We start from the raw sequence: 27,553 nt of genomic DNA, 5'->3' as shown, positions 1-27,553 counted from the left end.
AGTAAACATTTTTTATGAACAAAAAAAACACCTTTTTCAGGCTTTGCGACACATCTTAAAACAAAGAAAGCCCAGAGCTCTGCCAACTTTCCGTTATCCGTTATACGTCTGTCATAAACATGGGAACTGTAAGCTTGATGTTGTCGTTCTTAAGTAAAATGTAATGTTAGCATGTCGCTCACATAGCTTTGATGGTGTTGCTAATGTTTGTGTCCTCCTGTCCCACTCCCTAATGTTACAATGTTGTATGTGATATATGTATGTGATACGATCTCCGGCTGGCCCCACTATGGACTGGATTCTCACACTATGATCTAGGTCTACTCGACGTCCATTGCACCGGTCCCCTCCAAGGTTTCTCATTGTAACCCCATTGGGTTGAATTTTTTCTTGCCCTGATGTGGGATCTGAGCCGAGGATGTCGTTGTGGCTTGTGCATCCCTTTGAGACACTCGTGATTTAGTATATATTATAACACAGCTCATTAGTTTTAAAGCTACAGACACACACTGCGATGTTAATCTCAGTAGGTTTAATAAAAGCACTTTTAAATATTCCAGCATAAAAGCTCACAACACACTATTGTGGTACTTGAGTAGAATTTAATGATGGTAATGAAACAACCAAATGATCAATTGGTAGTAAATACTTTTATGAGTTTTTATTGGGTATGTTTTGCTGTTAATGAAACTTAATTAAAGCATTGCTGTGATTTAGTTTGTACATCTTCTCTTCTCACATCTCCTGATGCCACGTTTATGCGCCTTCACAGTTCCTCGGAGTGCAAAGCTAAAGTGCAGAAAAAAAAGTAGTGAAAGTATTGTTGAGTGAAGAAGTATTGCAGTAAAGGCGTGTGGTTAGAAAAGCACTGCGAGCGTTGTTTGCGCCACTAGATGGGTGATTATTAGCATGAGAGATGTTTTCTTACGTGTGAAGGTTTCGGTTAGCTGGTGAATACCTTCCACACTCTCAATGTCGTCGTCGTTATCGGGGGCCACCAAGCTGGCTGCAAACGTCCACATCATCTCCAACCAGTCAGTGCTCTCCGGCGGGGGGGCCACCTCACTGACGGGGGACCTTAGTGGACGGACTCCTCCTACACGGCAAACTCAAGTCAGGCCTATGTCTGCATATTTGAGTAATTATTGTGCAGCGGTGTAATGAAAGGTGTGATGTTGTATCATTTTTGTGCTCGCCTCTGGCCTTCAAACCTCGCTTGGCGATGGCAGGGGGAGGTGGGAGACCTGCGGGATCAAATCACAGGTGCATGTTTCAAATCTTCTCAGCTGCGCTCCACACACAAACTACAGATGTTTTGCTCAACACGGGATGAAAAAGCAAACAGGCATGCAAGCACATCAATGTTGATTAATGCAGGGGTTCTTAACCTTTTAGGCCTCGGGGCCAAACTACAGTGGCACCCGGGGCCCACTCAAATATTAACACTTACTTTTATTACACATCAGCTGTTTGATTTTATTAATAATAATAACAATCATATCTAACTTACTTAATGTAAACCATGTGTTAATCCAAAAAATTTCTTTGAATACAAACTTTAGGCTTAGGTCAGGCTGATTAGGAAAATAAGTACCAGTATTTAAAGTTTTACAAGCTATTTTTGCTTCTCTGGCGTGTCTCATGTGTCCTCAGGCGGCATGTCCCCAGGTCAGGCCAAGAAAGTTAGGTGCAAAAAAAAAAAAAAATACATAAATAAACGGCCATGCATCGATCGGCCCATAAATGATTAGCCCAGCTGGAAACTCCTCGTACTCCTGATAGCTAGTCCACCACTGCACTCTGGTTAATTTACATATATTATTCTGCCCTCCCTGAATGTTGTAATTTGGGTTGACAGATAAGTAAACAGTTTTTTAAATTAGGGATTAAAAAACTTCCAACTTCAGGTTGTCCATTGATAGCCTCCACAATGACGTTACAGGTACCGTAAAACTAAGCATGCAAATTAAAGTATGTTCATATACATATGAAAAGCACATGCATAAAGGAATCATGTTAAATCAACAGTACAGTTTGTCATGAACTAAAAAAAAAAGCAATGGAACCATTTAGGATAAAAGTTGGCTTTTATGCCGCTTGCTTATATGTTAACATGCAACAGACAACCCCATTGACTGGCTAATAAAAATTAGCATTCCCAATCATTTTAAATGTTTAACAAATTAGATTTTAACACAACAAAATTGACATAAAACATAAATTGTATTTGTACTTTCAGACATATATTTATCAAACTGGAGAATTAGATATTGATGCAAACTTTGTCTGCTACACAGCACTATGTGCTAATAACTAACTACGGACGTTGCTCAAACTCTAATTTCAATCAATCAATGTTTTGTGAAACATGTTTGATATTTGTATTGCAAAATCTGAAATTTTTTTCCAAAATGTTTTAAATTAAATTTGTTTTACACAAATCAATATTATGTAAGTTATGCATCTATTTGTTGTAAATGTAACAACAAATATGTATTTTTATAGCAACCAGATCAGATTAAAATAATAGCTATTTTATGTCACAACTGACTTCATCTCTTTATGGTACACATTGTTAATTTAATTACATTTTATCCAATGATATTATATCGTGTGAATGTTGTCTGTCTATCTGTGCTGGCCCTGCAATGAGGTGGCGGCTTGTCTAGGGTGTACCACGCCTTCCGCTCAAGTGCAGCTTGGATAGGCTCCAGCACCCCCACGACCCCCAAGGGACAAGCAGTAGAAAATGGATGGATGGATGAATGGATTTGATTTTACTATATATTTTTTTTACACTGGATCGGTTCACAGCCGAGTGTGAAGCGGCTGTGATGGGAATCAGCACCTCCAAGTCCGAGTCCATGGTTCTCGCCCGGAAAAGGTTGGAGTGCCATCTCCGGGTTGGGGAGGAGATCTTGCCCCAAGTGGAGGAGTTCAAGTACCTCGGAGTCTTGTTCACGAGAGAGGGAAGAGTGGATCGTGAGATCGACAGGCGGTGCGGCGTCTTCAGTAATGCGGACGCTGTATCGATCCGTTGTGGTGAAGAAGTAGCTGAGCCGGAAGGCAAAGCTCTCAATTTACCGGTCGATCTACGTTCCCATCTTCACCTATGGTCATGAGCTTTGGGTTATTACCGAAAGGACAAGATCACGGGTACAAGCAGCCGAAATGAGCTTCCTCTGCCGGGTGGCGGGGCTTTCCCTTAGAGATAGGGTGAGAAGCTCTGTCATCCGGGGGAAGCTCAAAGTAAAGCCGCTGCTCCTCCACATCGAGAGGAGCCAGATGAGGTGGTTCGGGCATCTGGTTAGGATGCCACTCGGACGCCTCCCTAGGGAGGTGTTTAGGGCACGTCCGACTGGTAGGAGGCCACGGGGAAGACCCAGGACACGTTGGGAAGACTATCTCTCCCAGCTGGCCTGGGAAGGCCTCGGGATCCCCCGGGAGGAGCTGGACAAAGTGGCTGGGGAGAGGGAAGTCTGGGCTTCCCTGCTTAGGCTGCTGCCCCCGCGACCCGACCTCGGATAAGCGGAAGAAGATGGATGGATGGATTTTTTTTACATTAAAGCCTTTTTCTAGTGACGGCACAAAATACTTGTGCAATAACATTCTGCTTGATTTAAAATCAAATATTGAACCTGGAATGTCCTAAAAAGTGGACATTGTCTGAGAAAAGACATCTGGTCATACTTGAAAAAATAACTATGTAATGATCGTTTCAATGATTCACGGTTTCATTGTACATACTTTAATAGATTCCTCTATTTACAAAAGTATTTTACCGTCTCTATAGCTGTTGGGTGCTTTTGGTCAATACAATAGAAAATAACAACCAGGGTCACTAATTAGTTGAAGAAAAAAAGCAACGCTGATTGTTTTATACATTTTTGCTTTTCAGAGTAATTCATTTATTTTTACACAATGTAAACAAATGTCTGTACAGTTGATAAAGGTTTGATACAGGAACAGATCACTATTAAAATTTCTATGAGGATGAGAAAAAATAAGTCGTTTTGTTTGCTAAACTGCCATCTCCTCAAAGATGCATTCATTGCAATTTGCACATTAATAGCACCTCTGTTATGTTTTTTTCTTCTTGCATGAAATTATAATAATTTCTCTGCCAGTTGGAAGGTCAAGCATCTGTCTGTCAAGAGTGGTGGCGACCTACGTCCTGTTTAATGGACGCTCATAAACATTTGATTAATGCACTGACATTTGGCGGCTAGAAACACAAAATAACAACTTTGTCACGCATATTTTCAAATACTATTTCCTGCTTTCAGTTTATGCCACTCATACTTTCAAAGACTACTTTCTGCATTACGCATTCTTTCCATTACTACTTCGGACTTCCTACTTTCAAGTTGTTTGTCACTCACACTTTCAAGGAATAGTTTCTGCATAACGCACACTTTCAAGTAAATTTCAAGTTATTTGTCACTCAAACTTCCAGCTGGGAGACACAGTCCCCCCAACGTTTCGTGGGTCTTCCCCGTGGCCGCCTACCAGTCGGGCGTGTCGTAAACACTTCCACAAGGAGGCGTCTGGGGGACATCCTGAGCAGATGCCCGAACCACTCGATTTGGAAGAGCAACGGCTTTACTTTGAGCTCCTCCCGAATGACAGCTCTTCTCACCCTATCTCTAAGGGAGAGCCCCGCAACCCGACGGAAGAAACTCATTTTGGCCGCTAGTACCTGTGATCTTGCCATTTCATTCATAACCCAAAGTTCATGACCTTCGGTGAGGATAGTATTGACCAGTAAATTGAGAGCTTGCCTTAGCTCCTTTTTCACCACAACAAACCCATGCAGGGTCCGCATCACTGTTGGTGCTGCACCGATCTGCCTGTCGATCTCACGATCCACTCTTCCCTCACTCGGGAACAAGACTCAGAGGTACTTGAACTCCTCCACTTAGGCAAGCTCTCCTCCCCAACCTGGAGAAGACACTCCATCTTTTCTGGGCGAGAACCATGGACTCGGACCTGAAGGTGCTGATTCTCATCCCAGTCGCTTCACACGCACCTGTGAACCGATCCAGTGAGAGCTGAAGATCCTGGCCAGATGAAGCCAGCAGGACCACATAATTTGCAAAAAGCAATAACCTAATCTTGCAGCCACCAAATCGGATCCCCTCAAAGCCCTGACTGCGCCTAGAAATTCTGTCCATACATTTTTTTAACCGAACCAGTGATAAAGGGCAGCCCTGGTGGAGTCCAACCCTAACTGGAAAGGCGTCCGACTTACTGCCGGCAATGCGGACCAAGCTCTGACACTAATAATACCGAGAATGGGCAGCCTGTACAATAAAGGCCGTCAGATACCCCATACTCTCTGAGTACTCTCCACATGACTTCTCGAGAGACATGGTTGAATGCCTTCTCCAAGTTCCCAAAGCACATGTAGACCCTAGAATCCCTAGTATAAAGTTGGTCCACAGTTCCACAACCAGGACGAAAACCACACGGCTCCTCCTAAGTCTGAGGTTCGACTATCCGGCTTTGCCTCCTCTCCATTACACATGAATAGACTTTAACGGGAAGGCTGTGGATTGTGATCCTACACCCTCCAGTCCGCCCTCTTTAAGAGAGGAACCACCACTCCCGTCTACCAATACAGAGGCACAGCCCCCAATGTCCATGCAATGTTGCAGAGACCGCCCCAAAGCATCCAGAGCTTTAAGGAACCCTGGGCGGATCTTATCCCCCAGGGAACCTGCCACCGAGGAGCTTTTTAACGACCTCGGCAACCTCAGCCCCAGAAATAGGAGAGTCCACCACAGATTCCCCAGGCACTGCTTCCTCAATGGCAGAAGTGTATGTGGTATTGAGGAGTTCCTCAAAGTATTCCCTCCACCGATCCACAACATCCCGATTTGAGGTCAGCACACACCATCCTCACCATACAAAGTGTTGACAATGCACTGCTTATGCCTCCTGAGGCGATGGATGGTGGTCCAAAATTGCTTTGAAGCCGTCCGGAAGTCGTTTTCTATGGCTTCCTAGAACTCCTTACAAGTCTGAGTTTTTCCTCCATGACCACCGAAGCCGCACACCGCTTGGCCTGTCGGTATCTGTTCGCTGCCTTTGGAGTCCCACGAGCCGTTAGGACTCCTTCTTTATCTTGACGGCATTCCTCACCAATGGTGTCCAGCAGCGAGTTCTTAATTATGTAATAAATGATTTATTACTAACAATTGCGATTTTTTTGCCAATGATGATGATAGTATCACAATACTATACGCCGATTATGCAATAATTGATGCTGTATGTTATGGAAAAAAACATAGCATGCATTTCAACTACGATGACGAAGATAATATCATACATTGATTGTGGGATAGTTGATATATTATGGTGAAAAAAACAGTTACGATACAGGCCACTATTAGAGGCTGTATTTTGTGTTTTTGTATGCTTCTTGTTCGTTATGTTAGTGCAAGCAAAGCGATGCAAGTACACAGTCAATGTTTTTACCAGGAGATAAACACACGGGGTCGTCACAGTATGACGTGTACTCTTTGAGGGTTGGATGGCAGGTGATGGACAGCGTGAGGATGAAGAAGGCGTGAACAGGTGAAGGAAGAGTGGGAGAGGAGTTAAAAGATGAGTGTTTGAAAAAAGTGAGGAATTGATGGAAAGAACGCGGTTATGAACGGCATTTGAGTACAGCAATTCTGACATTATGATGTATCATAGTAAATTATGGGTACGTTTTTAATTTCATACAACATGAATTAGAAAAATATTTAACATTTTTGTTATTATTGATTCTTAAAAAGCAACTAAAGATCGTAGTGTTGGTGATAAATGTCAATGCTACATGCTAACTGCTAGTGTGCGTTATGACCTCAAGACCGAATAAACGTGATGGCATTATTCTACTCTAATACTTTCTCATTAAATAACATGAGCATGTTTTACTGGAGTGCATTATAAATTGTGTAAACAACCCGCAAACATACACTGTAAAAAAAAATATATATATATATCTGTAGATCTTCCCCCCAAAAAAACAAAAATTTTACCATAAAATATACACAGTATTTTTTTTACACCAAATTACTATAAATGAAAAAACGGTGCAATTGTTATTTTTATAGTAAAATTTAACTGCTAGTGTTTTTCCGTAAAATGTACGGTCATTGTTTTTACAGTCTAATATTGTAATTGAAAAAACACTACCACCTTTTTTCCTACAGTAAAATTCTGGTGAATGAACTGCCATATACTAAACCATAAAATTGTTATTTATACAGTGCATAATTCCTTAAATGATAAAAAAAACATCTAACTTTTATTTTAACAATACAATTCTGGTAATTACAGTGCATTACTCTTTTGGCTTTTATCCTGCACTACAACGAGCTAATGCAACAAAATTTCGTTCTTATCTGTACTGTAAAGTTCAAATTTGAATGACAATAAAATTAAAGGCCTACTGAATTTTTGTATTTAAACGATAGCAGATCCATTTTATGTGTCATACTTGATCATTTCGCGATATTGCCATATTTTTGCTGAAAGGATTTAGTATAGAACAACGACGATAAAGTTCGCAACTTTTGGTCTCTGATAAAAAAAAGCCTTGCCCCTACCGGAAGTAGCGTGACGACACCGGAGGAAGGGCTGCTCACATTTTCCTATTGTTTACACCAGCAGCAAGAGAGATTCGGACCGAGAAAGCGACGATTGCCCCATTAATTTAAGCGAGGATGAAAGATTCGTGGATGAGGAACGTGAAAGTGAAGGACTAGCGTGCAGTGCAGAACGTATCTTTTTTCGCTCTGACCGTAACTTAGGTACAAGGGCTCATTGGATTCCACACTCTCTCCTTTTTCTATTGTGGATCACGGATTTGTATTTTAAACCACCTCGGATACTATATCCTCTTGAAAATGAGAGTCGAGAATGCGAAATGGGCATTCACAGTGACTTTTATCTCCACGACAATACATCGGTGAAACACTTTAGCTACTGAGCTAACATGATAGCATCCGGCTTAACTGCATATAGAAACAAAACAAATAAGTCCCTGACTGGAAGGATAGACAGAAGATCAACAATACTACCAAACTCTGGACATGTAACCACACGGTTAATGCTTTCCAGCTTGGCGAAGCTTAGCAATGCTGTTGCTAACGACGCCATTGAAGCTAACTTAGCTACGGAACCTCACAGAGCTATGCTAAAAACATTAGCTCTGCACCTACGCTAGCTCTCATCTGCTCATCACGACCCGTGCTCACCTGCGTTCCAGCGATCGACGGTACGACGAAGGACTTCACCCGATCACCGATGCGGTCGGCGGCCCGGAGACGGAGGAAGTCAAGGTGAGGTCGTTCGGCTAGCGCGTATGCTATCCTCAAAGTCCTCCTGGTTGTGTTGCTGTAGTCCACCGCTAATACACCGATCCCACCTACAACTTTCTTCTTTACAGTCGCCATTGTTCATTAAAGGCCTACTGAAACCCACTACTACCGACCACGCAGTCTGATAGTTTATATATCAATGATGAAATCTTAACATTGCAACACATGCCAATACGGCCGGGTTAACTTATAAAGTGCAATTTTAAATTTCCCGCTAAACTTCCGGTTGAAAATGTCTATGTATGATGACGTACAAGCGTGACGTCAATCGTTGAAACGGGAAGATGCGGACACATTGAATCCTATACAAAAAACTCTGTTTTCATCTCAAAATTCCACAGTATTCTGGACATCTGTGTTGGTGAATCTTTTGCAATTTGTTTAATGAACAATGAAGACTGCAAACAAGAAAGTTGTAGGTGGGATCGGTGTATTAGCGGCGGACTACAGCAACACAACCAGGAGGACTGAGCGATGGATAGCAGACGCGCTAGCCGCCAAACTCACCTTAACTTCCTCCGTCTCCGGGCCATCGACCGCATCTGTTATCGGGTGAAGTCCTTCGTCGCACCGTCGATCGCTGGAACGCAGGTGAGCACGGGTGTTGATGAGCAGATGAGGGCTGGCTGGCATAGGTGGATAGCTAGTGTTTTTCGCATAGCTCTGTGAGGTCCGGTTGCTAAGTTAGCTTCAATGGCGTCGTTAGCAACAGCATTGTTAAGCTTCGCCAGGCTGGAAAGCATTAACCGTATAGTTACAGGTCCATGGTTTAATAGTATTTTTGATTTTCTATCTATCCTTCCAGTCAGTGGTTTATTTCTTTTGTTTCTATATGCAGTTAAGCACAATGCTATCACGTTAGCTCCGTAGCTAAAGTGTTTCGCCGATGTATTGTCGTGGAGATAAAAGTCACTGTGAATGTCCATTTCGCGTTCTCGACTATCATTTTCAAGAGGATATAGTATCCGAGGTGGTTTAAAATACAAATCCGTGATCCACAATAGAAAAAGGAGAGAGTGTGGAATCCAATGAGCCAGCTTGTACCTAAGTTACAGTCAGAGCAAAAAAAGATATGTCTTGCACTGCACTCTAGTCCTTCACTCTAACGTTCCCCTTTCATCCTCGCTCAAATTAATGGGGTAATTGCGTTTTCTCTGTCCAAATCGCTCTAACTGCATTGAAAACAGTGGGGGAATAAGAGGAGCCTTCCAACTGTTGACGTCACGCTACTTCCGGTACAGGCAAGGCTTTTTTTTATCAGCGACGAAAAGTTGCAACTTTATCGTCGATGTTCTCTACTAAATCCTTTCAGCAAAAATATGGCAATATCGCGAAATGATCAAGTATGACACATAGAATGGATCTGCTATCCCCGTTTAAATAAAACAATTTCATTTCAGTAGGCCTTTAAACAAATTGCTAAAGATTCACCAACACAGATGTCCATAATACTGTGGAATTTTGAGATAAAAACAGAGCTTTTTGTATTGGATTCAATGGGCTCCGGAAACTTCCGCTTCAACCGTTGATGTCACGCGCAAACGCCATCATATCGAAATGTTTTCAGCCGAAAGTTTGCAGGGAAATTTAAAATTGCACTTTATAAGTTAACCCGGCCGTATTGACATGTGTTGCAATGTTAAGATTTAATCATTGATATATAAACTATCAGACTGCGTGGTCGGTAGTTGTGGGTTTCAGTAGGCTTTTAAGTCTAAGTCTAAGTCTAAATGGAAAAATAGTAGCAGTGTTAATATTATAGTACAATTCTGGCAACTGAGCTGCTATTTTTTAACGTAAAAATCTACTGTGTTTGTATGGTGTATGGTTAGCCTCTGTGCTAGTACTAAGACACATGAAAGATGTCCTGGCTGGTCCACCACAATATTACAAAATACTAAGGAATGTCTCCTTATAGGTAATTCTTTTTAGTAAGCTGCAGCATTATGGTCGATATTTTCAGGTAGAAACGAGGCCAGACGGTTCTTGAAATAAATAAACAAAACAAGCGTACTTCCTCCAGCATATGTTTCATTATCGCTGACGACATCTTTGAGCAGCTTTGAAGCACGCCATCAGGATGCCGACTAACGCTTGAAGAGGAGCTCTTGACTCCCGCGTTTAATTAATGGAGCACGTCGTCAGCCAGAATCCCTCTGCCTGTTATCCTGTGACGATGCCAGTAATTAAAAACATGATCATAAAAATTGTAATCAGATTTGATCAGTTCAGACCGTTAAGTGACAGGAAGCTTCAGGTTTAAACGGGAACTGCACTTTTTTTGGAAACTTGCCTATGGTTCACAATCCTTATTAGAAATAAGAACACCATTTTTTTTCTTTGGGGGAGGGTTTTGGCATTCTAATTTGTAATAATCAACTTGGTCAATGCGGCTAAGGCAGGGGTCGGCAACCCGCGGCTCTGGAGCCGCATGCGGCTCTTTAGCGCCGCCCTAGTGGCTCTCTGGAGCTTTTTCAAAAATGTATGAAAAATGGAAAAAGATGAGGGGAAAAAATATATTTTTTGTTTTAATATGGTTTCTGTAGGAGGACAAACATGACACTAATTGTTATAACACAGTGTTTATATTAAACATGCTTCACTGATTCGAGTATTTGGCGAGCGCCGTTTTGTCCTACTAATTTTGGCGGTCCTTGAACTCACCTTAGTTTGTTTCCATGTATAACTTTCTCCGGCTTTCTAGGACGTGTTTTATGCCACTTCTTTTTCTCTCTCATTTTGTCCACCCAACTGTTAACGTGGTGCGTGAAGGCACAAAGGTGAGTTTTGTTGATGTTATTGACTTGTGTGGAGTGCTAATCAGACATATTTGGTTACTGCATTAATGCTAGCTAATCGATGCTAACATGCTATTTAGGCTAGCTATATGTACATATTGCATCATTATGCCTCATTTGTAGCTATATTTGAGCTCATTTAGTTTCCTTTAAGTCCTTTAAATGTATATCTCTTGACACACTATCTGTATGTAATATGGCTTTTAATTTTTTGCGGCTCCAGACAGATTTGTTTTTGTATTTTTGGTCCAATATGGCTCTTTCAACATTTTGGGTTGCCGACCCCTGAGCTAAGGGGAGTAATCCAATCTGCCTCTAAATCACTCTAAAAATGTATCCAAAAAACCCAGAAAATACTTCTTTTACATTCCGCAGCCTGTATAATAACCAAGCTGGAGCGACATTGTTATATTGTAAGGGTGAACACTGAGGAACTATTTTTCTAGCGTACTAGATGGTTTTGCGACGGCATGCTACGGCATTAACTGTAAGCTAGCTACTGTGTCAACAGCTGAATGGCTTTTGAGTTTGTAAAACACAACACAATGCAATAGGACACCAGACTGAAAAATATAAACAATTATATTGCAGTATCTACAAGGTATTAGCCCGCAGTTTTGTTTGTACTCAGCTTGCTTGACAGTGTATGTAGTTGTAATAACAAGCATGATGTGCTGAATGTATCATGATCAATATTATAGTGACTCACTCAATAGACAGTTGTACGTTTGGTCAAGCTGGCCGGGGAAGTTTTTTTCAGTTGATTTTGGGTAGGTGGATAAAATGTTTCCCACTGCAGGCTTTGTTAGCGCAAACGGTTTGTTTTTCATTGTGCTCTCTTCGCTAGAACAGGAGTCCTACCTCTTCTCGGTTTCCGTCTGCTCCAACGTTTCACCCTCTCCTTGTGCTTGCTAAGCTTTCAGCAGTTCATCCTCCGTATATTCAGGTTCATAAAGATATGTTTAAAGGTTGTGAATCTTCATTTGTCTAAAAATAGTCATTTTCGTCGTCTATTACCAAGTTTGCCATGATTAGCAAACGCACGCGTTTGTTGACGAAAGTAGGAAGTGCGTTGCTGTGGGTACTGAAATAAATGCGCTGAGGAAATAAGTTCTGGTAATGCCTAAAATGACCAAAATATGGTAAATATTGTTACATATTGTTATGAACGTGTATGTTACTACATTATATATACTTGCGGTGTTTATAGAAAATGTTGATGGAGGGTTTTGAAGCTGTTTTAGATCAGGGGTGCTAAAAAATTTTGACTTCATTGGCCCAACTTTTGCACTACAGAGTGTCACACGCTAATGTGTTTTCATTCCACTTGTTTGTCACTAGAGATGTCCGATAATATCGGTCTGCCGATATTATCGGCCGATAAATGCATTAAACTGTAATATCGGAAATTATCGGTATCGTTTTTTTTATTATCAGTATCTGTTTTTTTTTTGTTTTTTTTTATTAAATCCACATAAAAAACACAAGATACACTTACAATTAGTGCACCAACCCAAAAAACCTCCCTCCCTCATTTACACTCATTCACACTCATTCACACAAAAGGGTTGTTTCTTTCTGTTATTAATATTCTGGTTCCTACATTATATATCAATATATATCAATACAGTCGGCAAGGGATACAGTCCGTGAGCACACATGATTGTGCGTGCTGCTGGTCCACTAATAATACTAACCTTTAACAGTTAATTTGACAAATTTTCATTAATTACTAGTTTCTATGTAATTGTTTTTATATTGTTTTACTTTCTTTTTTATTCAAGAAAATGTTTTTAATTTATTTATCTTGTTTTATTTGATTAATTAAAAAAAAAAAGTACCTTATCTTCACCATACCTGGTTGTCCAAATTAGGCATAATAATGTGTTAATTCCACGACTGTATATATCGGTTGATATCGGTATCGGTTGATATCGGTATCGGTAATTAAAGAGTTGGACAATATCGGCATATCGGATATCGGCAAAAAGCCATTATCGGACATCCCTATTTGTCACCTTTTTTTTGGTTGTTAAGACCATTTTGGTGTTCAGTGTTTGGAGCAGTTATTTGGTTTTTCCTTTGTGTCTTGTGTTTTTCTATGTTATCGCCCCTTTGTTTTCTGTTCAAACTTAACCACTTCCTGAGCCGGGCATAATTGCTGCAGGTGTGCGTCATTAACTGGCCTATTTAACCACACCTGTACGGGCAGGAAGGCACTGGCTGATTACTCCTCATGGACACAGGACTTCAGGTTCATGCTCTGGATTCTTCTCTCTGATTCCTGTGTTCAGTAAGACCTCCTGCCTTCCTGCCCTGTGTAGTCTTCCTCCTTGCTCAGGTAGCCACGCTGTTCTTGTTTATCATATTTTACCTGTTGCAGTATTTTTCGCGGTGCAATCTTTTGTTCTTTTTATGCACCATAGTTTTTTTGTTATCTACTTTAGTGTTGCTCTTTATCCGTCTTAGGCAATAAAGACACTTTTTGTTCTACTCCTGCCCGTGTTTTGCATTTTGGGATCCACTGGCCTCTTAGAGTATCACCAATCGTGACAACAGAGGAGCCCAGGGCTCACTCAAATAATACATTTAAATTAGTAATCTTACTCTTGATTTTAGTCCTATTCAAAAATGTTATCTATCTTACTTTCAATTTAACAGGATAAACGTCGTCAAATGATATGAAAGCATGTGTTATTCAACAAAAATTGACTTGAGTCAGACTGATTACAAAAATAAGACTGCGAAAGAAGGCACTCATAAAAACTGATGACAAATAAATGTATGTTCAATTACGATGAATTCATTTACCATGAATTGATTTACGTGGACCCCGAATTAACCAAGTTAAAAAAATTATTCGGGTGTTACCATTTAGTGGTCAATTGTACGGAATATGTACTGAACTGTGCAATCTACTAATAAAAGTTTCATTCAATCAAAAAAAACAAAAAAACTCAGTGCTAAAATAAATACATTCTAACTAAAGTAATAATAGGAAATATGTTTCTTAAACTGTCAAAATAAAAGTGCAAATGAAAATACAGCTTCACGACTTTAGTCACCACTTTTGCGCTCAAGAAACTTCTGTATGACTTTAGCGCTAGGCTTCTTCTTTGTTTGATACAGTCATTACTGCAACAAGTGGTGGAAGAGTGTATTGCAACTGTGTACCGCTGAGGCCCATATGGACCACAGCTGAGAAAAATATATGGTAGCACTTTAGTATGGGGAACATATTCACCATTAATTAGTTGCTTATTAACATGCAAATTAGTAACATATTGGCTCTTAATTATTAAGTACTTGTCCATGCCTTATTCTGCATGGCCTTATTATACAACCAGTAAGCCATTAACTAAGAGTCTTCCCTCAATAACCTCAGAATTATTGCTTATTAGTAACCCTAACCCTAATATGTTCCCCTAGTGTCGAAATAACTCTAAATTAAGTCTTTGTTACTTAGAATATGTTCCCCATGCTAAAGTGTTACACAATATATATTTTATATCGTTAAACACTGATTTAGAGGGATTTGAAGGCAACATTGCGGACTCCCATTAACCACATCTTGCAGGCGTTTTTTTAAAATTCTATAGAATCCAAAGAAAAAGCATGTGTATTCTTGTCCCTCATTATGATTGTGAATGGTAGGCAAAGTTCCCCCCAAAAAGTGCAGGTTTCCATAAAGTAATGTTGGCGTTTTATTCACAATGTTTTATTGGTATGCACCAGCGGGGGTCTTTCCATCAATCCAGTGAATGGCTATGTAGTAACGATGAGAATGAAAAGAACCCAGTTGAGATTAAAATGATGTCCACTTTTGAAGTCCACTTCAAAAATGTCCGAACTTGCAATGAAAATGTGCTTATTAAATATGACATTTTAGAGAAATGGTAAAAAGATAATTATGAACATGAGGTAGAATTTTTACCTGCGATGGTTTTGTAGTCGAGCAGGTCGAAGAGAACGACAGCCACGGCCGACCACGTAATGACCAACGCCACCACCAGCAGCCACGCCATGGGCGAGCTGAAGGTCAGGATGATGTCGTCCACAATCGTCTTCTTATTGGCTCTTGGTGGAGGGGCCATGCCCTCGCTGCTGCTCGTTGGCGAACAGGGCTTATAAAGTTTGAGAAAATGCAAATAAGTAATCAAGCAGCTATTATTGCAGTCTTCTAAACGCCCGGGCAGATGCAGCCAAGACGTGACTCTGGACTGCCTCAAATAAGAATATGCCTCTAAAAAGAAAACATTGTAAACTAACACAACAATCATTGAGCACAGACCTCCAAAAGACCCGGTCTCCAAATAGTAAAGAATCCTTATCCTTTGAAATTAACAGAGTGAATTATTGTCTCTGTGGGTGTAGGCGGGGCCGTTAGCATACATATGCAGAAGTTGAGCCTCATTACCATGGCTGCTTCTGGCTAAATTGGGGCCCAAAGCAGAATTTATTTAGAGCCCCCTTGTATTAGAAAAATGTAATACACTTTTGTTATTCATGTGAAACTATTTCTATAGTTTTTTAAATAAATTTAATTTGGATGCATGTTTTGTGCCAAAAGGAATTAATGGGAAATAAATGGTTCAATAATTTAGGTTTTTAGTAGAGATGTCCGATACTGCCGATATTATCGGCCGATAAATGCTTTAAAATGTAATATAGGAAATTATCGGTATCGGTTTTTTTATTATCTGTATCGGGTTTTTTTGTGTTTTTTTTAATGAAATCAACATAAAAAACACAAGATACACTTACAATTAGTGCACCAACCCAAAAAAACCTCCCACCCCCATTTACACTCATTCACACAAAAGGGTTGTTTCTTTCTGTTATTAATATTCTGGTTCCTACATTATATATCAATATATATCAATACAGTCTGCCAGGGATACAGTCCGTAAGCACACATGATTGTGCGTGCTGCTGGTCCACTAATAGTACTAACCTTTAACAGTTAATTTTACTCATTTTTATTAATTACTAGTTTCTATGTAACTGTTTTTATATTGTTTTACTTTCTTTTTTATTCAAGAAAATGTTTTTCATTTATTTATCTTATTTTATTAATTTTTTTAAAAAGGACATTATCTTCACCATACCTGGTTGTCCAAATTAGGCATAATAATGTGTTAATTTCACGACTGTATATATCGGTATCGGTTGATATCGGTATCGGTAATTAAGAGTTGGACAATATCGGAATATCGGATATCGGCAAAAAAGCCATTATAGGACATCCCTAGTTTTTAATGCAAATAACCCAGTTAAAACATAAAATTGCAAACCTTTCTGGAACAACTCCAACCTGGGTTTGAATTCAGTATGACTGTTTTACAAGACAAATGCTGCATGCCATTGTAGACAATAACATGGTATTATTACTGCAGAGAGTGGTGAGGACTGCGGAAAAGATCATCTGGACTCCTCTTCCTCCTATCCAGGAAATCGCAAAAAGCCGCTGCCTGACCAGGGCTCAGAAAATCTGCAGAGACTCCTCCCATCCTCACCAAGGACTCTTTTCACTGCTGGACTCTAGAAAGAGGTTCCGCAGCTTCCGTAGCAGAACCTCCAGGTTCTGTAACAGCTTCTTCCCTCAGGCCATAAGATTCTTGAACGCATCATAATAATCCCCTCAATTCCCCCCAAAAACGGATTAACTCGCTGGAATATAAAGCCAATATAACATACATCCATAAACGTGGATGCATATGCAAAAGTGCAATATATTTATCTGTACAGTAATCTATTTATATCTGCATCTAACTGCTCTTCTATCCTGCACTACCATGAGCTAATGCAACACATATTCGTTCTTATCTGTACTGTAAAGTTCAAATTTGAATGACAATAAAAAGGAAGTCTAGTCTAAATATTATTGTCAGCGATGGAGCAGGAAGGGGATTGGAATATGTTTCACATAATAGCAAAAAAGATTTACATTTGTGCAGCACTTGTACATTCATTCACATTCATATGCCAGTGTCAGCGGCACAGGAAGCAAGGTTGGTAAAATGTCTTGCCCAAGGACACAACGGCCTGGAACCCTCAAGTTGCTGGCACGGCCGCTCTACCATGTGAGCCACGCTATCCCTCACATAAACTGCCTTCTCATTCTTTAACTGACATTTTACATGCACTTATTCATGCAAAACGGGCCCCCCCACAAACCACGCCAGCATACACATAGAGATATGTTCAGCCGTGTAACATAAACGTACACTACCGTTCAAAAGTTTGGGGTCACATTGAAATGTCCTTATTTTTGAAGGAAAAGCACTGTACTTTTCAATGAAGATAACTTTAAACTAGTCTTAACTTTAAAGAAATACACTCTATACATTGCTCGTGTGGTAAATAACTATTCTAGCTGCAAATGTCTGGTTTTTTGGTGCAATATCTACATAGGTGTATAGAGGCCCATTTCCAGCAACTATCACTCCAGTGTTCTAATGGTACAATGTGTTTGCTCATTGGCTCAGAAGGCTAATTGATGATTAGAAAACCCTTGTGGAATCATGTTCACACATCTGAAAACAGTTTAGCTCGTTACAGAAGCTACAAAACTGACCTTCCTTTGAGCAAATTGAGTTTCTGGAGCATCACATTTGTGGGGTCAATTAAACACTCAAAATGGCCAGAAAAAGAGAACTTTCATCTGAAACTCGACAGTCTATTCTTGTTCTTAGAAATGAAGGCTATTCCACAAAATTGTTTGGGTGACCCCAAACTTTTGAACGGTAGTGTACGTCAATGTAGCAAAAAGTATCTGAAATTTAATCGGTTGTTTCTAATCCCATTTCTGGCATTTCCTAAAAGTATCTTCAGTTTTTGCATTATGTTGTAAACTAGTGATTTTCAAACTGTGGTACTCGTACCACTGGTGGTACGCAGGCTCCATGTAGCTGTACTCTAAAGAAGTCTGTAATATGTACCGTATATTGAGTGTCATTGTTAATATCTGTTTATTGTGTGTAATGTTACAGTGGCCAAAATATTAAATATACTTGTTAAAAAAAACAACTCTGCCTTGTTTTTAATGAATACTTATGCCTACTACGTTACTGTATTTTAATGTTGGTCATTATGCTGGTTTTTCTGAGGTGGTACTTGGTAAAAAAAAAAAAAAAGTTTGAGAACCACTCTTTTAAACTTTCAAACAAAACAGACCGCAGCGAAGGATACATAACATTTATCAGTCACCCCTGTGGCCGCTAGAGGGTGGAAATGCAGTGAATTCAAGATGTTGGCTTGACATGATTTACATGAAGAAAAAGGCACTGTTTGCTGTCAGGTCAAATGTTTGCCTGTGATGGTGCGTGTGTGTGTGTGTGTGTGTGTGTGTGTGTGTGTGTGTGTGTGTGTGTGTGTGTGTGTGTGTGTGTGTGTGTGTGTGTGTGTGTGTGTGTGTGTGTGTGTGTGTGTGTGTGTGTGTGTGTGTGTGTGTGTGTGTGTGTGTGTGTGTGTGTGTGTGTGTGTGTGTGTGTGTGTGTGTGTGTGTGTGTGTGTGTGTGTGTGTTTGTGTGTGCATCCGTGTGTTAGCGTTGGGGTTGATTAAAGCATGCGGCAGCTGTTTGCTCGCCATGGCGTCGGTGAATCACCCGAGCGTGTGCTGCTTTGTGCGGCGATGAAAATCAGAGCCACGAGGCACAGAGCTGAGCCGAGGATAAAGAAAGTGGGAGAGAGAGACGCAGATCGAGATCACCCGAGGTGATTCAAAGATTGAATTCCGTGTTTGCTTTGCAGAAGCTGCTCGACAACGAGTCTTAATAAACTTTTTTTTTGTTATCCTCCACGCTTTCCTTATCTAAACATGAAGACTTTGGTGGAACATGCTTCTCAAGGTTATTAATAAGGCAGCATTGTACATACTGTATTTTATACTACACTTCAGAAAATAACATATGTGGCGCCTCATGCTTAGTGAGACATGCTAGCTACCTGTAATCAATGAGCATTTACTTTTTGGCAAAGACGATTTGCTTGAAATGTGGCCAGGTTTTTCTACCAGCTCGCGTTGCATAAACTATAGCTTTTCAATCACAAGTTTGGCTGGCACGATTAAATGAAGGCGACAGCGTCTCGTCTTGAAGCCTGGGTAAGCGGCAATTGCCCATGCCAGAGGCCATTGTGTATACGCACAGAGCCCCGTGACCTACCAACCAGCGTTAGGGTTAGGGGCGAGGGTCAGAAACCCGCGGCTCTTGAGCCACATGCGGCTCTTTAGTGCCGCCCTAGTGGCTCCGTGGGGCATTTTTAAAAAATGATTGAAAATGGAAAAAGATGGGGAGAAAACTTTTTTTTTTGTTTTAGTATGTTTTTTGTTTGAGGACAAACATGACACAAACATTCCCAATTGTTGTAAAGCCCACTGTTAAATATGTTTGTGTGTATGCTTCACTGATGAGAGTATTTGGTGAACATAGTTTTTTCCTACTAATTTTTGCGGTTCTTGAACTCACCATAGTGTGGACTGTGACACAACAGTTTGTTTACATTTAAAATCTTCCACTCCTTTGTCTCATTTTGTCCACCAACAGTTTTATGCTGTGCGTGAATGCACAAAAGTGCGCTTTGTTGATGTTATTGACTTGTCGGAGTGCTAATCAGGCATATTTGGTCAGTGCATGACTGCAAGATAATCAATGCTAACATGCTATTTAGGCTAGCTGTATGTACAGTACATATCATTATGCCTCCTTTGTAGGTATATTTGAGCTCATTTAATATCCTTTACTTTTATCCTAATTGTATATAATTTAGTTTTGCATGTCTCATGACACATTATATGTATGTAATATTGGTTGGATTTCAGATAGTTGTTTGTGTGCCACGTTGTTCCAGACCACAGCAAACTTTAGCAACATTTCTGTTAACGAAGATTTGCTTAAGCCTGTGACGCATACTCATTTTGATAGTAGGCTAGTATAGCTAATATAGACATTTATGTCATGTGTGAAGCAAGTCTTCATTATAAGACCTATATACAGCTTTTTAATTTTTAGCAGCTCCAGACAGATTTGTTTTTTGTATTTTTCGTCCAATATGGCTCTTTCAACGTTTTGGGTTGCTGACCCCTGGGTTAGGGTAACTTGCCAGGCCAACATTGACATTGACAAACTTTTTTTTTTTCTATAGCTCTCAACAAACAGCAATAGTATATAAATAGAGATAAAGACATCATGTAGCACACCAATATTTGTCTTAAAATGTTTGTATAACATATATTTAGCCTTTTTATCATTTCATTACAAATTACATGACAATGTCACAATCGCATCATTCATTAGGTTATGTTATTCATGTTTGAACAATGCACAAGTCCCCAGCTAGGTGGCAGCAGCTCATAACACATAATAAAATCAATATAATCAGGCTCTCAATGGTATTTCAATTTGGGGGGCATGAAGAGAACTTACTGGCTTATAGAAACATGTGACTGAATACGTTCACACACAGTCACTATTGTTTGCAGCCCTGTGACAAAACGTTTGGTTTTAGGCTTTTTAGTCCAAAGATTTGACCTTTTAACTGGCTGCATTGCTAACAAATCTCAATCAATGAAACGTGCTTGCAGCCTCGCTACATGTGTGTATGCTATATAAAAGCTGCACATCGATCCAGCGGTGCTCCACAGCCGCCGTATCGACCTGCTCCAGGTGAAAGAGGCACAAGCTCCTTTAGGATGTTACTGTACCAGAAAAGGCCATCAAGCGCTTGTCAATCTCCAAAAGTCTGACCTGGTCCAACTCTTGCACTTTCTAATGAGCGAATGGCAGCGACCATCTGCTGGCACACAACTGCTGGCTGCAGAATTAAAAAGATTCAAATGCAGACTATTTACTGATGCTGTTGTAAATAACACACCAATGCTAAAGGGGAACTGCACTTTTTTTAATTTTATTTTGCTTATCGTTCACAATCATTATATATATATATATATATATATATATATATATATATATATATATATATATATATATATATATATATATATATATATATATATATATATATATACAGGACTGTCTCAGAAAATTGGAATATTGTGATAAAGTTCTTTATTTTCTGTAATGCAATTAAAAAAACAAAAATGTCATACATTCTGGATTCATTACACATCAACTGAAATATTGCAAGCCTTTTACTATTTTAATATTGCTGGTTATGGCATACAGCTTAAGAAAACTCAAAAATCCTATCTCAAAAATGTTTAATATTTCCTCAGACCAAGTAAAAAAAAAAAGATTTATAACAGCAAAACAAAATCAAACATTTGAAAATGTCAATTAATGCACTCAGTACTTGGTTGGGAATCCTTTTGCACAGATTACTGCATCAATGCGGCAATATATATATACACACACACACACATATATATACATATATATATATATTATTATGATGAACACTAACTGGAAACATGCCCTCTGTCTGCATTTTTACATTTCTTCATGGTATTAATTTTCTCTGCCTACAGTAAATAAAAACAGCAGCTCTCTGGATATTGTGTGTTGTTTGGTAACAGTTGATAATGGTGAAGTGCAGTACAACTTTGCAGGAACTCAACTAACCTTACTGTGTCTTCTTAAATTTGTGTTAAATGTCTTAGAAGTTGAGAGCAGTTTGGCTTTTGGTTTACAGAGTACACAACTAAAAACACTGTTGAATGTGATTCAATGCCCTGTAGGGTGTAAATGTGTTTGGGTATAGTATTTCTCCAGCAATGGTCATGTGGTGACAACAATTATGGTATTTTGAGAGGTAATCATTGAAGTTGGAGATCACTGAAGGCCTAGGTGGGAAACGCACGGCCCGCCACTGATACATATATATTAGAGATGCGCGGATAGGCAATTATTTCATCCGCAACCGCATCACAAAAGTCGTCATCCACCCGCCATCCACCCGAACTAACATTTTATAAAAACCACAACCGCCCGCCACCCGCCCGTTGTTATATACAGGTATGTAATATAGACGATGCAAGGCATTAGTGAGGTTAGAAAGGAGAAAGGAGACTGATCCAATGCAGCAGAGACATTCAATGCGTGCCACGCATTAATATCTCTTGGCCACGCATTAGAGGCTAAGAGCTATTAATGCGTGATAATATTATTTATCATTATTATAATATTATTGTCATTTCCATTAAGAAAGTGTTGACTATTATTGTTATTTTTTTCCCCTGGTCTTTAGTATTCCCTTTTTTAGTTTGTCGCGTACCACGTTTGCTATCTTTTTATTTTTTTCTTCTTCTCCTGTTGTGTTGTGTTGTGGTGTGCTGTGTCACGCCAAATTTCTTCCCCCTACAACCCCCCCCCCCATTTACTTCCGTGGTCATGTTTCCTCTTAAGTCATTGACAGCGATCGATAGCACTTCGGCTTTGACTGCCCGTCGCTGGAAGGATACTTCGTCTTTGACAGCTGCTGGAATCTGAAGAAATCGATTATTGTTTTTTTTGTACAGGCGCGAAACAGGACAGTCGCATGCCGGTTAAGGACCCCCGGCAACTTTGTGACTTTATTGGACGCAGCCCCGGAAGTAAATGGGGGGGAAGGTTTTTGTAGGGGGGGGGGGGGAAATTTGGCGTGTCAGCTGCAGCAGTGCCTGATGAATAATTGCCTGTTTCAAAGAGTGCTGCTCGTTTTTCGTATGTGAGTAACAACATTTAACTATGTATATATATTTCCGAATTGGTTCAACTGCCACCCGCCCGAATGTATTTAAAATCTATTATTTTCGTCGTGCATCCGCCCGACCCGCGGATTATCCGCGGTTGTGTCCGCAAACCGCGCATCGCTAATATATATATATATATATATATATATATATATATATATATATATATATATATATATATATATATATATATATATATATGTATGTATGTATATATGTATATATATATATATGTATATATCAGGGGTCGGCAACCTTTACCACTCAAAGAGCCATTTTGGCAAGTTTCACAAATTAAAGAAAATAGTGGGAGCCACAAAAAAAATGTTTACATTTAAAATGATAAACACCGCATACAAAGCTTAAATGCTTTGTGCTATGTTAACCAGGGGTCTCAGACACACGCACCGGCACTCACTTTAATGTGGAAATTTGATGTTAGTGCGGCCCGCGGATTTTGAATGAATGGCGCTTGATAGCGTCATACTTGCCAACCCTCTCATTTTTTCCGGGAGACTCCCGAATATCAGGGCATGATGGCACTACTTTTGGCGCCCTCTACAGCCTGCCCAAACAGTGTACCTGCTCGACCACATGCAGAATGCAGTTTAAGCTTGCTCACGTAAGTGACAGCAAGGGGTACTAGGTCAGCAGCCACACAGTTTACACTGACGGTATAGCCGTATAAAACAACTTTAACACTGTTACGTTACAAATATGCGCCACACTTTGAACCCACACCACAAAAGAATGACAAACAAATTTCTGGAGAACATCTGCACTGTAACACAACATAAACACAACACAACCAATACCCAGAATCCCATGCAGCACTAACTCTTCCGCTCAACCAACGCACGGAGAGGGGGGGGGGGGGGGGGGTTGATGTGTGGGGGGATTTGGTGGTAGCGGGGGTGTATAATCTAGACCGGAAGAGTTAGGGCTGCATGGGATTCTGGGTATTGGTTGTGTTGTGTTTATGTTGTGTTACGGTGGGATGTTCTCCAGAAATGTGTTTTTCATTCTTTTTTGGTGTGGGTTCACAGTGTGGCGCATATTTGTAACGTAACAGTGTTAAAGTTGTTTGATACAGCTACCGTCAGTGTAAGCTGTGTGGCTGATGACTAAGTATGCTTTGCTGTCTCCTACGTGTGCAAGTAAAAGCTACATACAACATGTGGCAGGGCTGGCATACTGTTTGTAAATGCTATAGAGGACAATTAATCCAGTGCCATTAGGGCACTCCCTTAATTTAGTAATTAGAGTGAAAATAGGATTATATTTTCCCTGGGAGTTATCTAGGAGACGCACTGAGATCCATAAATCTCCTGGGAAAATCAGGGGGGTCGGCAAGTATGCAGTTGAGCCGCATCAGAGTGGTCAAAGAAATTCGAATCGCGATTCGCACGTTGTGCGATTCAGAATCAATTCTCATTTTTAAAAAATAATTTTTTAATTTTTTGTATTTTTATTTTTTTATGTAATTTTTTTGTTGTTGTAATTAATCAATCCAACAAAACAATACACAGCAATACCATAACAATGCAATCCAATTCCAAAACCAAACCCGACCCAGCAACACTCAGAACTGCAATAAACAGAGCAATTGAGAGGAGACACAAACACGACACAGAACAAACCAAAAGTAGTGAAACAAAAATCAATATTATCAACAACAGTATCAATATTAGTTACAATTTCAACATAGCAGTGATTAAAAATCCCTCATTGACATTATCATTAGACATTTATAAAAAAAAAAAAAAAGAACAATAGTGTCACAGTGGCTTACACTTGCATCACATCTCATAAACTTGACAACACACTGTGTCCAATATTTTCACAAAGATAAAATAAGTCATATTTTTGGTTCATTTAATAGTTAAAACAAATGTACATTATTGCAGTCAGTTGATAAAACATTGTCCTTTACAATTATAAAAGCGTTAGAAAAAAATCTACTACTCTGCTAGCATGTCAGCAGACTGGCGTAGATCCTGCTGAAATCCTATGTATTGAATGAATAGAGAATTGTTTTGAATCGGGAAAAAATCGTTTTTGAATCAAGAATCGTGTTGAATTGAAAAAAAAAAAGATTTTGAATCGAATCGTGACCCCAATAATCGATATTGAATCGAATCGTGGGACACCCAGAGATTCACAGCTCTAATATGTATATATATACACACACACATATATATATATATATATATATATGTATATATATATATATATATATATATATATATATATATATATATATATATATATATATATATATATATATATATATATATGTTTATATATACACACACCGGTGACGTGCGGTGAGGTTCATGGCTGGTGAGGCACTGACTTCATCACAGTCAGATTTACAAACATATGAACCCTAATGAGTATCGTATTCACCATTTGATTGGCAGCAGTTAACGGGTTATGTTTAAAAGCTCATACCAGCATTCTTCCCTGCTTGGCACTCAGCATCAAGGGTTGTAATTGGGGGTTAAATCACCAAAAATTATTCCCGGGCGCGGCGCCGCTGCTGCCCACTGCTCCCCTCACCTTCCAGGGGGTGATCAAGGGATGGGTCAAACGCAGAGGACAAATTTCACCACACCTAGTGTGTGTGTGACAATCTCTGGTACTTTAACTTAACTTTAACTTTACACATACAAACTGTAGCACACAAAAAAGCATATTTAATTTAAAAAAAACTTTATTATGGTCTTACCTTTACTTATAAATGAAGTCCATGCCCTGCTGTTGTGCTGGATTAATGCACTCCCGTCGTAGAATGCACCCCCTGACGGGAGTGTTATATCAACTAAAGCCCACACTTAAACTTTCCACGTGCAAGATTCAATCTATTTAAAAAAGTTATTTAATAAGCCAAAGAGTGCAAAAACAATAATGTTCGTGTTGGAGGAGTTGTGAAAGAATGAAATATGAAATCCATGCTGCAGTCTGCAGGTGTACCTAATGTTGTGGCCCTGTGGTCATTCACAACTCCTCCAACACGAACATTATTGTTTTGCACTTTTTGGCTTCTTATTAGATAACTTTTTTAAATAGTGTAACCGAGGGTTTATAAATGTCGAATATACTGTATGAAACTACAAAATAATAAACACGGAGGTTCCAGTTTACACGAGGACCACTTTGTTTACCTTCTTTGAAAAACCTCCGCTCCACTCCAACGTGTCATCACTTCCGCTCTTAGCGCCTTCAAAATAAGAGCGCAAGGCATATACTGTATAACAGCGTGTAACAGGAATTAACATCACAAAGAGGAAAGCCCATAGAAATAGGTTACAATAGATTCAATCTTGCACGTGGAAAGTTTAAGTGTGGGCTTTAGTTGATATAACATGCCCCCCCCCCCCTCTTTACACACATACAGTTGTTGACAAAATACACTGTACATTATATACCTCAGCTAACTAAACTATGGAAATGTATAATATAGTTCATATAGCAATACGGTCTCACTGCACAGCAGGCCAGCAGTTAGCCGAGTCCGCAATCCATGTTGAGGCACAACGCAGTGACGTGCCTCAACTGGCTGCTGATCACCGCACCGTCTCTTCTCAGTATTTGAACGGCAAATGTGAAAATTCAGCGATTTTGAATAAAAAAAATCTAAAACTGGTGAGTTAAATGGAAAATAACTTTATAGTATAATCACTGTATACATATAACAATTTAATTAATTTTTTTTCTTTTTACATTTTTTTTCTTTCCATGATGGCAGGTGCCTCTAGTGACTGCACGTCACTGACACACACACACACACACACACATATATATATATATATATATATATATATATATATATATATATATATATATATATATATATATATATATATATATATATATATATATATATATATATATATATATATATATATATATATATATATATATATACATATATATATCTTTTTTTTTTATATATATATACATACACATACACATACACACATTTTTAATCTCTCAATGTGGCCACCGAGTCTAAATAATCGCCTATATTTTGTTCCTCGACGCTACATCTAGTTTTGGCTTTTTAGCATTCACACGCAATTTCTACTGACTTATTGAGTTAGTTTGTATAGCACCAGAGACAACTTTTCATTCAATAGCCATAGAAAGTGTCGTGTAAAAGTGTAACATTTGAGTCACTGTGCTGCCCACCATCTTTGTGGTGTCAATGTTCTGCATTGAAAAGTTTGATATTGTCAAAATGCAGCAAAATTAATTTCCTGCCACATCATTTAGGTGTGATTCTCCATTTTATGAAGTTCTTTTTGTGTCAGCTAGAGTCCAGCTAAACTGCAAATGATTATTCCCCAAACAGATCTATTTATTTTTACTCTACCTTGGACTTGTTGGACTTGCAGCTGGCTTGGCTTGCCATCCGTCTCTTCAAAGGCTCAGGAAGCACAGCGTTACCATAGAAACAAGCATGTAAGTCCTTCATCAACTCCTTTCTTGCGGTGCCGGAAAAAATGGCTGACACCCGGCAGCCCAAAATAAGTTGAACTGGATCACAGCTGTTCCAAAAAGACCACCAACTTTGCAAGACAAAACAACGACAACAAAAAAGCAAAAAATTATGTTGATTGTCCTCGATCTTTTCCGAAGTGTTTCACTTCAGGCAGCGCTTGCTAGTTTCACTTTGTAGCTGCGGA

The 27,553-nt window shown here is 39.4% G+C and overlaps 1 protein-coding gene and 1 long non-coding RNA gene across 3 annotated transcripts in view; one reads left to right on the top strand and one right to left on the bottom strand.

Moving 5' to 3' along the window:
- Positions 1 to 18,173, top strand: part of LOC133648725 (uncharacterized) — a 29,271-nt gene extending 11,098 nt beyond the window's left edge. The window contains exon 3 of the long non-coding RNA XR_009825924.1: positions 16,570 to 18,173. This is a non-coding gene — a long non-coding RNA (uncharacterized LOC133648725). The remainder of the gene's footprint in view (positions 1 to 16,569) is intronic.
- Positions 592 to 27,553, bottom strand: LOC133648724 (triadin-like). Of its 2 annotated transcripts, none has more exons than XM_062045077.1 (5): positions 27,241 to 27,553; positions 15,108 to 15,297; positions 1,197 to 1,244; positions 929 to 1,096; positions 592 to 789 (listed from the first exon to the last, which is right to left on the bottom strand). In XM_062045077.1, the coding sequence occupies exons 1-5, from the start codon at positions 27,340 to 27,342 to the stop codon at positions 767 to 769; spliced, it is 531 nt and encodes a 176-aa protein (XP_061901061.1). In that variant the 5' UTR covers positions 27,343 to 27,553; the 3' UTR covers positions 592 to 766. The 2 variants fall into 2 exon arrangements, with proteins under 2 accessions (XP_061901061.1, XP_061901062.1); XM_062045078.1 differs by having other exon boundaries at positions 959 to 1,096.

This window comes from Entelurus aequoreus, linkage group LG04, assembly GCF_033978785.1.
Source record: "Entelurus aequoreus isolate RoL-2023_Sb linkage group LG04, RoL_Eaeq_v1.1, whole genome shotgun sequence".
NCBI lineage: Eukaryota > Metazoa > Chordata > Actinopteri > Syngnathiformes > Syngnathidae > Entelurus > Entelurus aequoreus.
The sequence above is the reverse complement of the archived record's forward strand: the minus strand, read 5'-3'. Positions and strand labels throughout refer to the sequence as shown.

Excerpts from the sequence above, each read along its gene's own strand:
- LOC133648724 (XM_062045077.1), bottom strand. The coding sequence starts at position 27,342 with ATGAAGGACTTACATGCTTGTTTCTATGGTAACGCTGTGCTTCCTGAG. Across the intron at positions 15,298-27,240 it reads GCAAGTCCAACAAGTCCAAG|CCCTGTTCGCCAACGAGCAG; the intron begins GTAGAGTAAAAA and ends AAACTTTATAAG. Across the intron at positions 790-928 it reads GCTAACCGAAACCTTCACAC|CTTTGCACTCCGAGGAACTG; the intron begins GTAAGAAAACAT and ends TCTGCACTTTAG.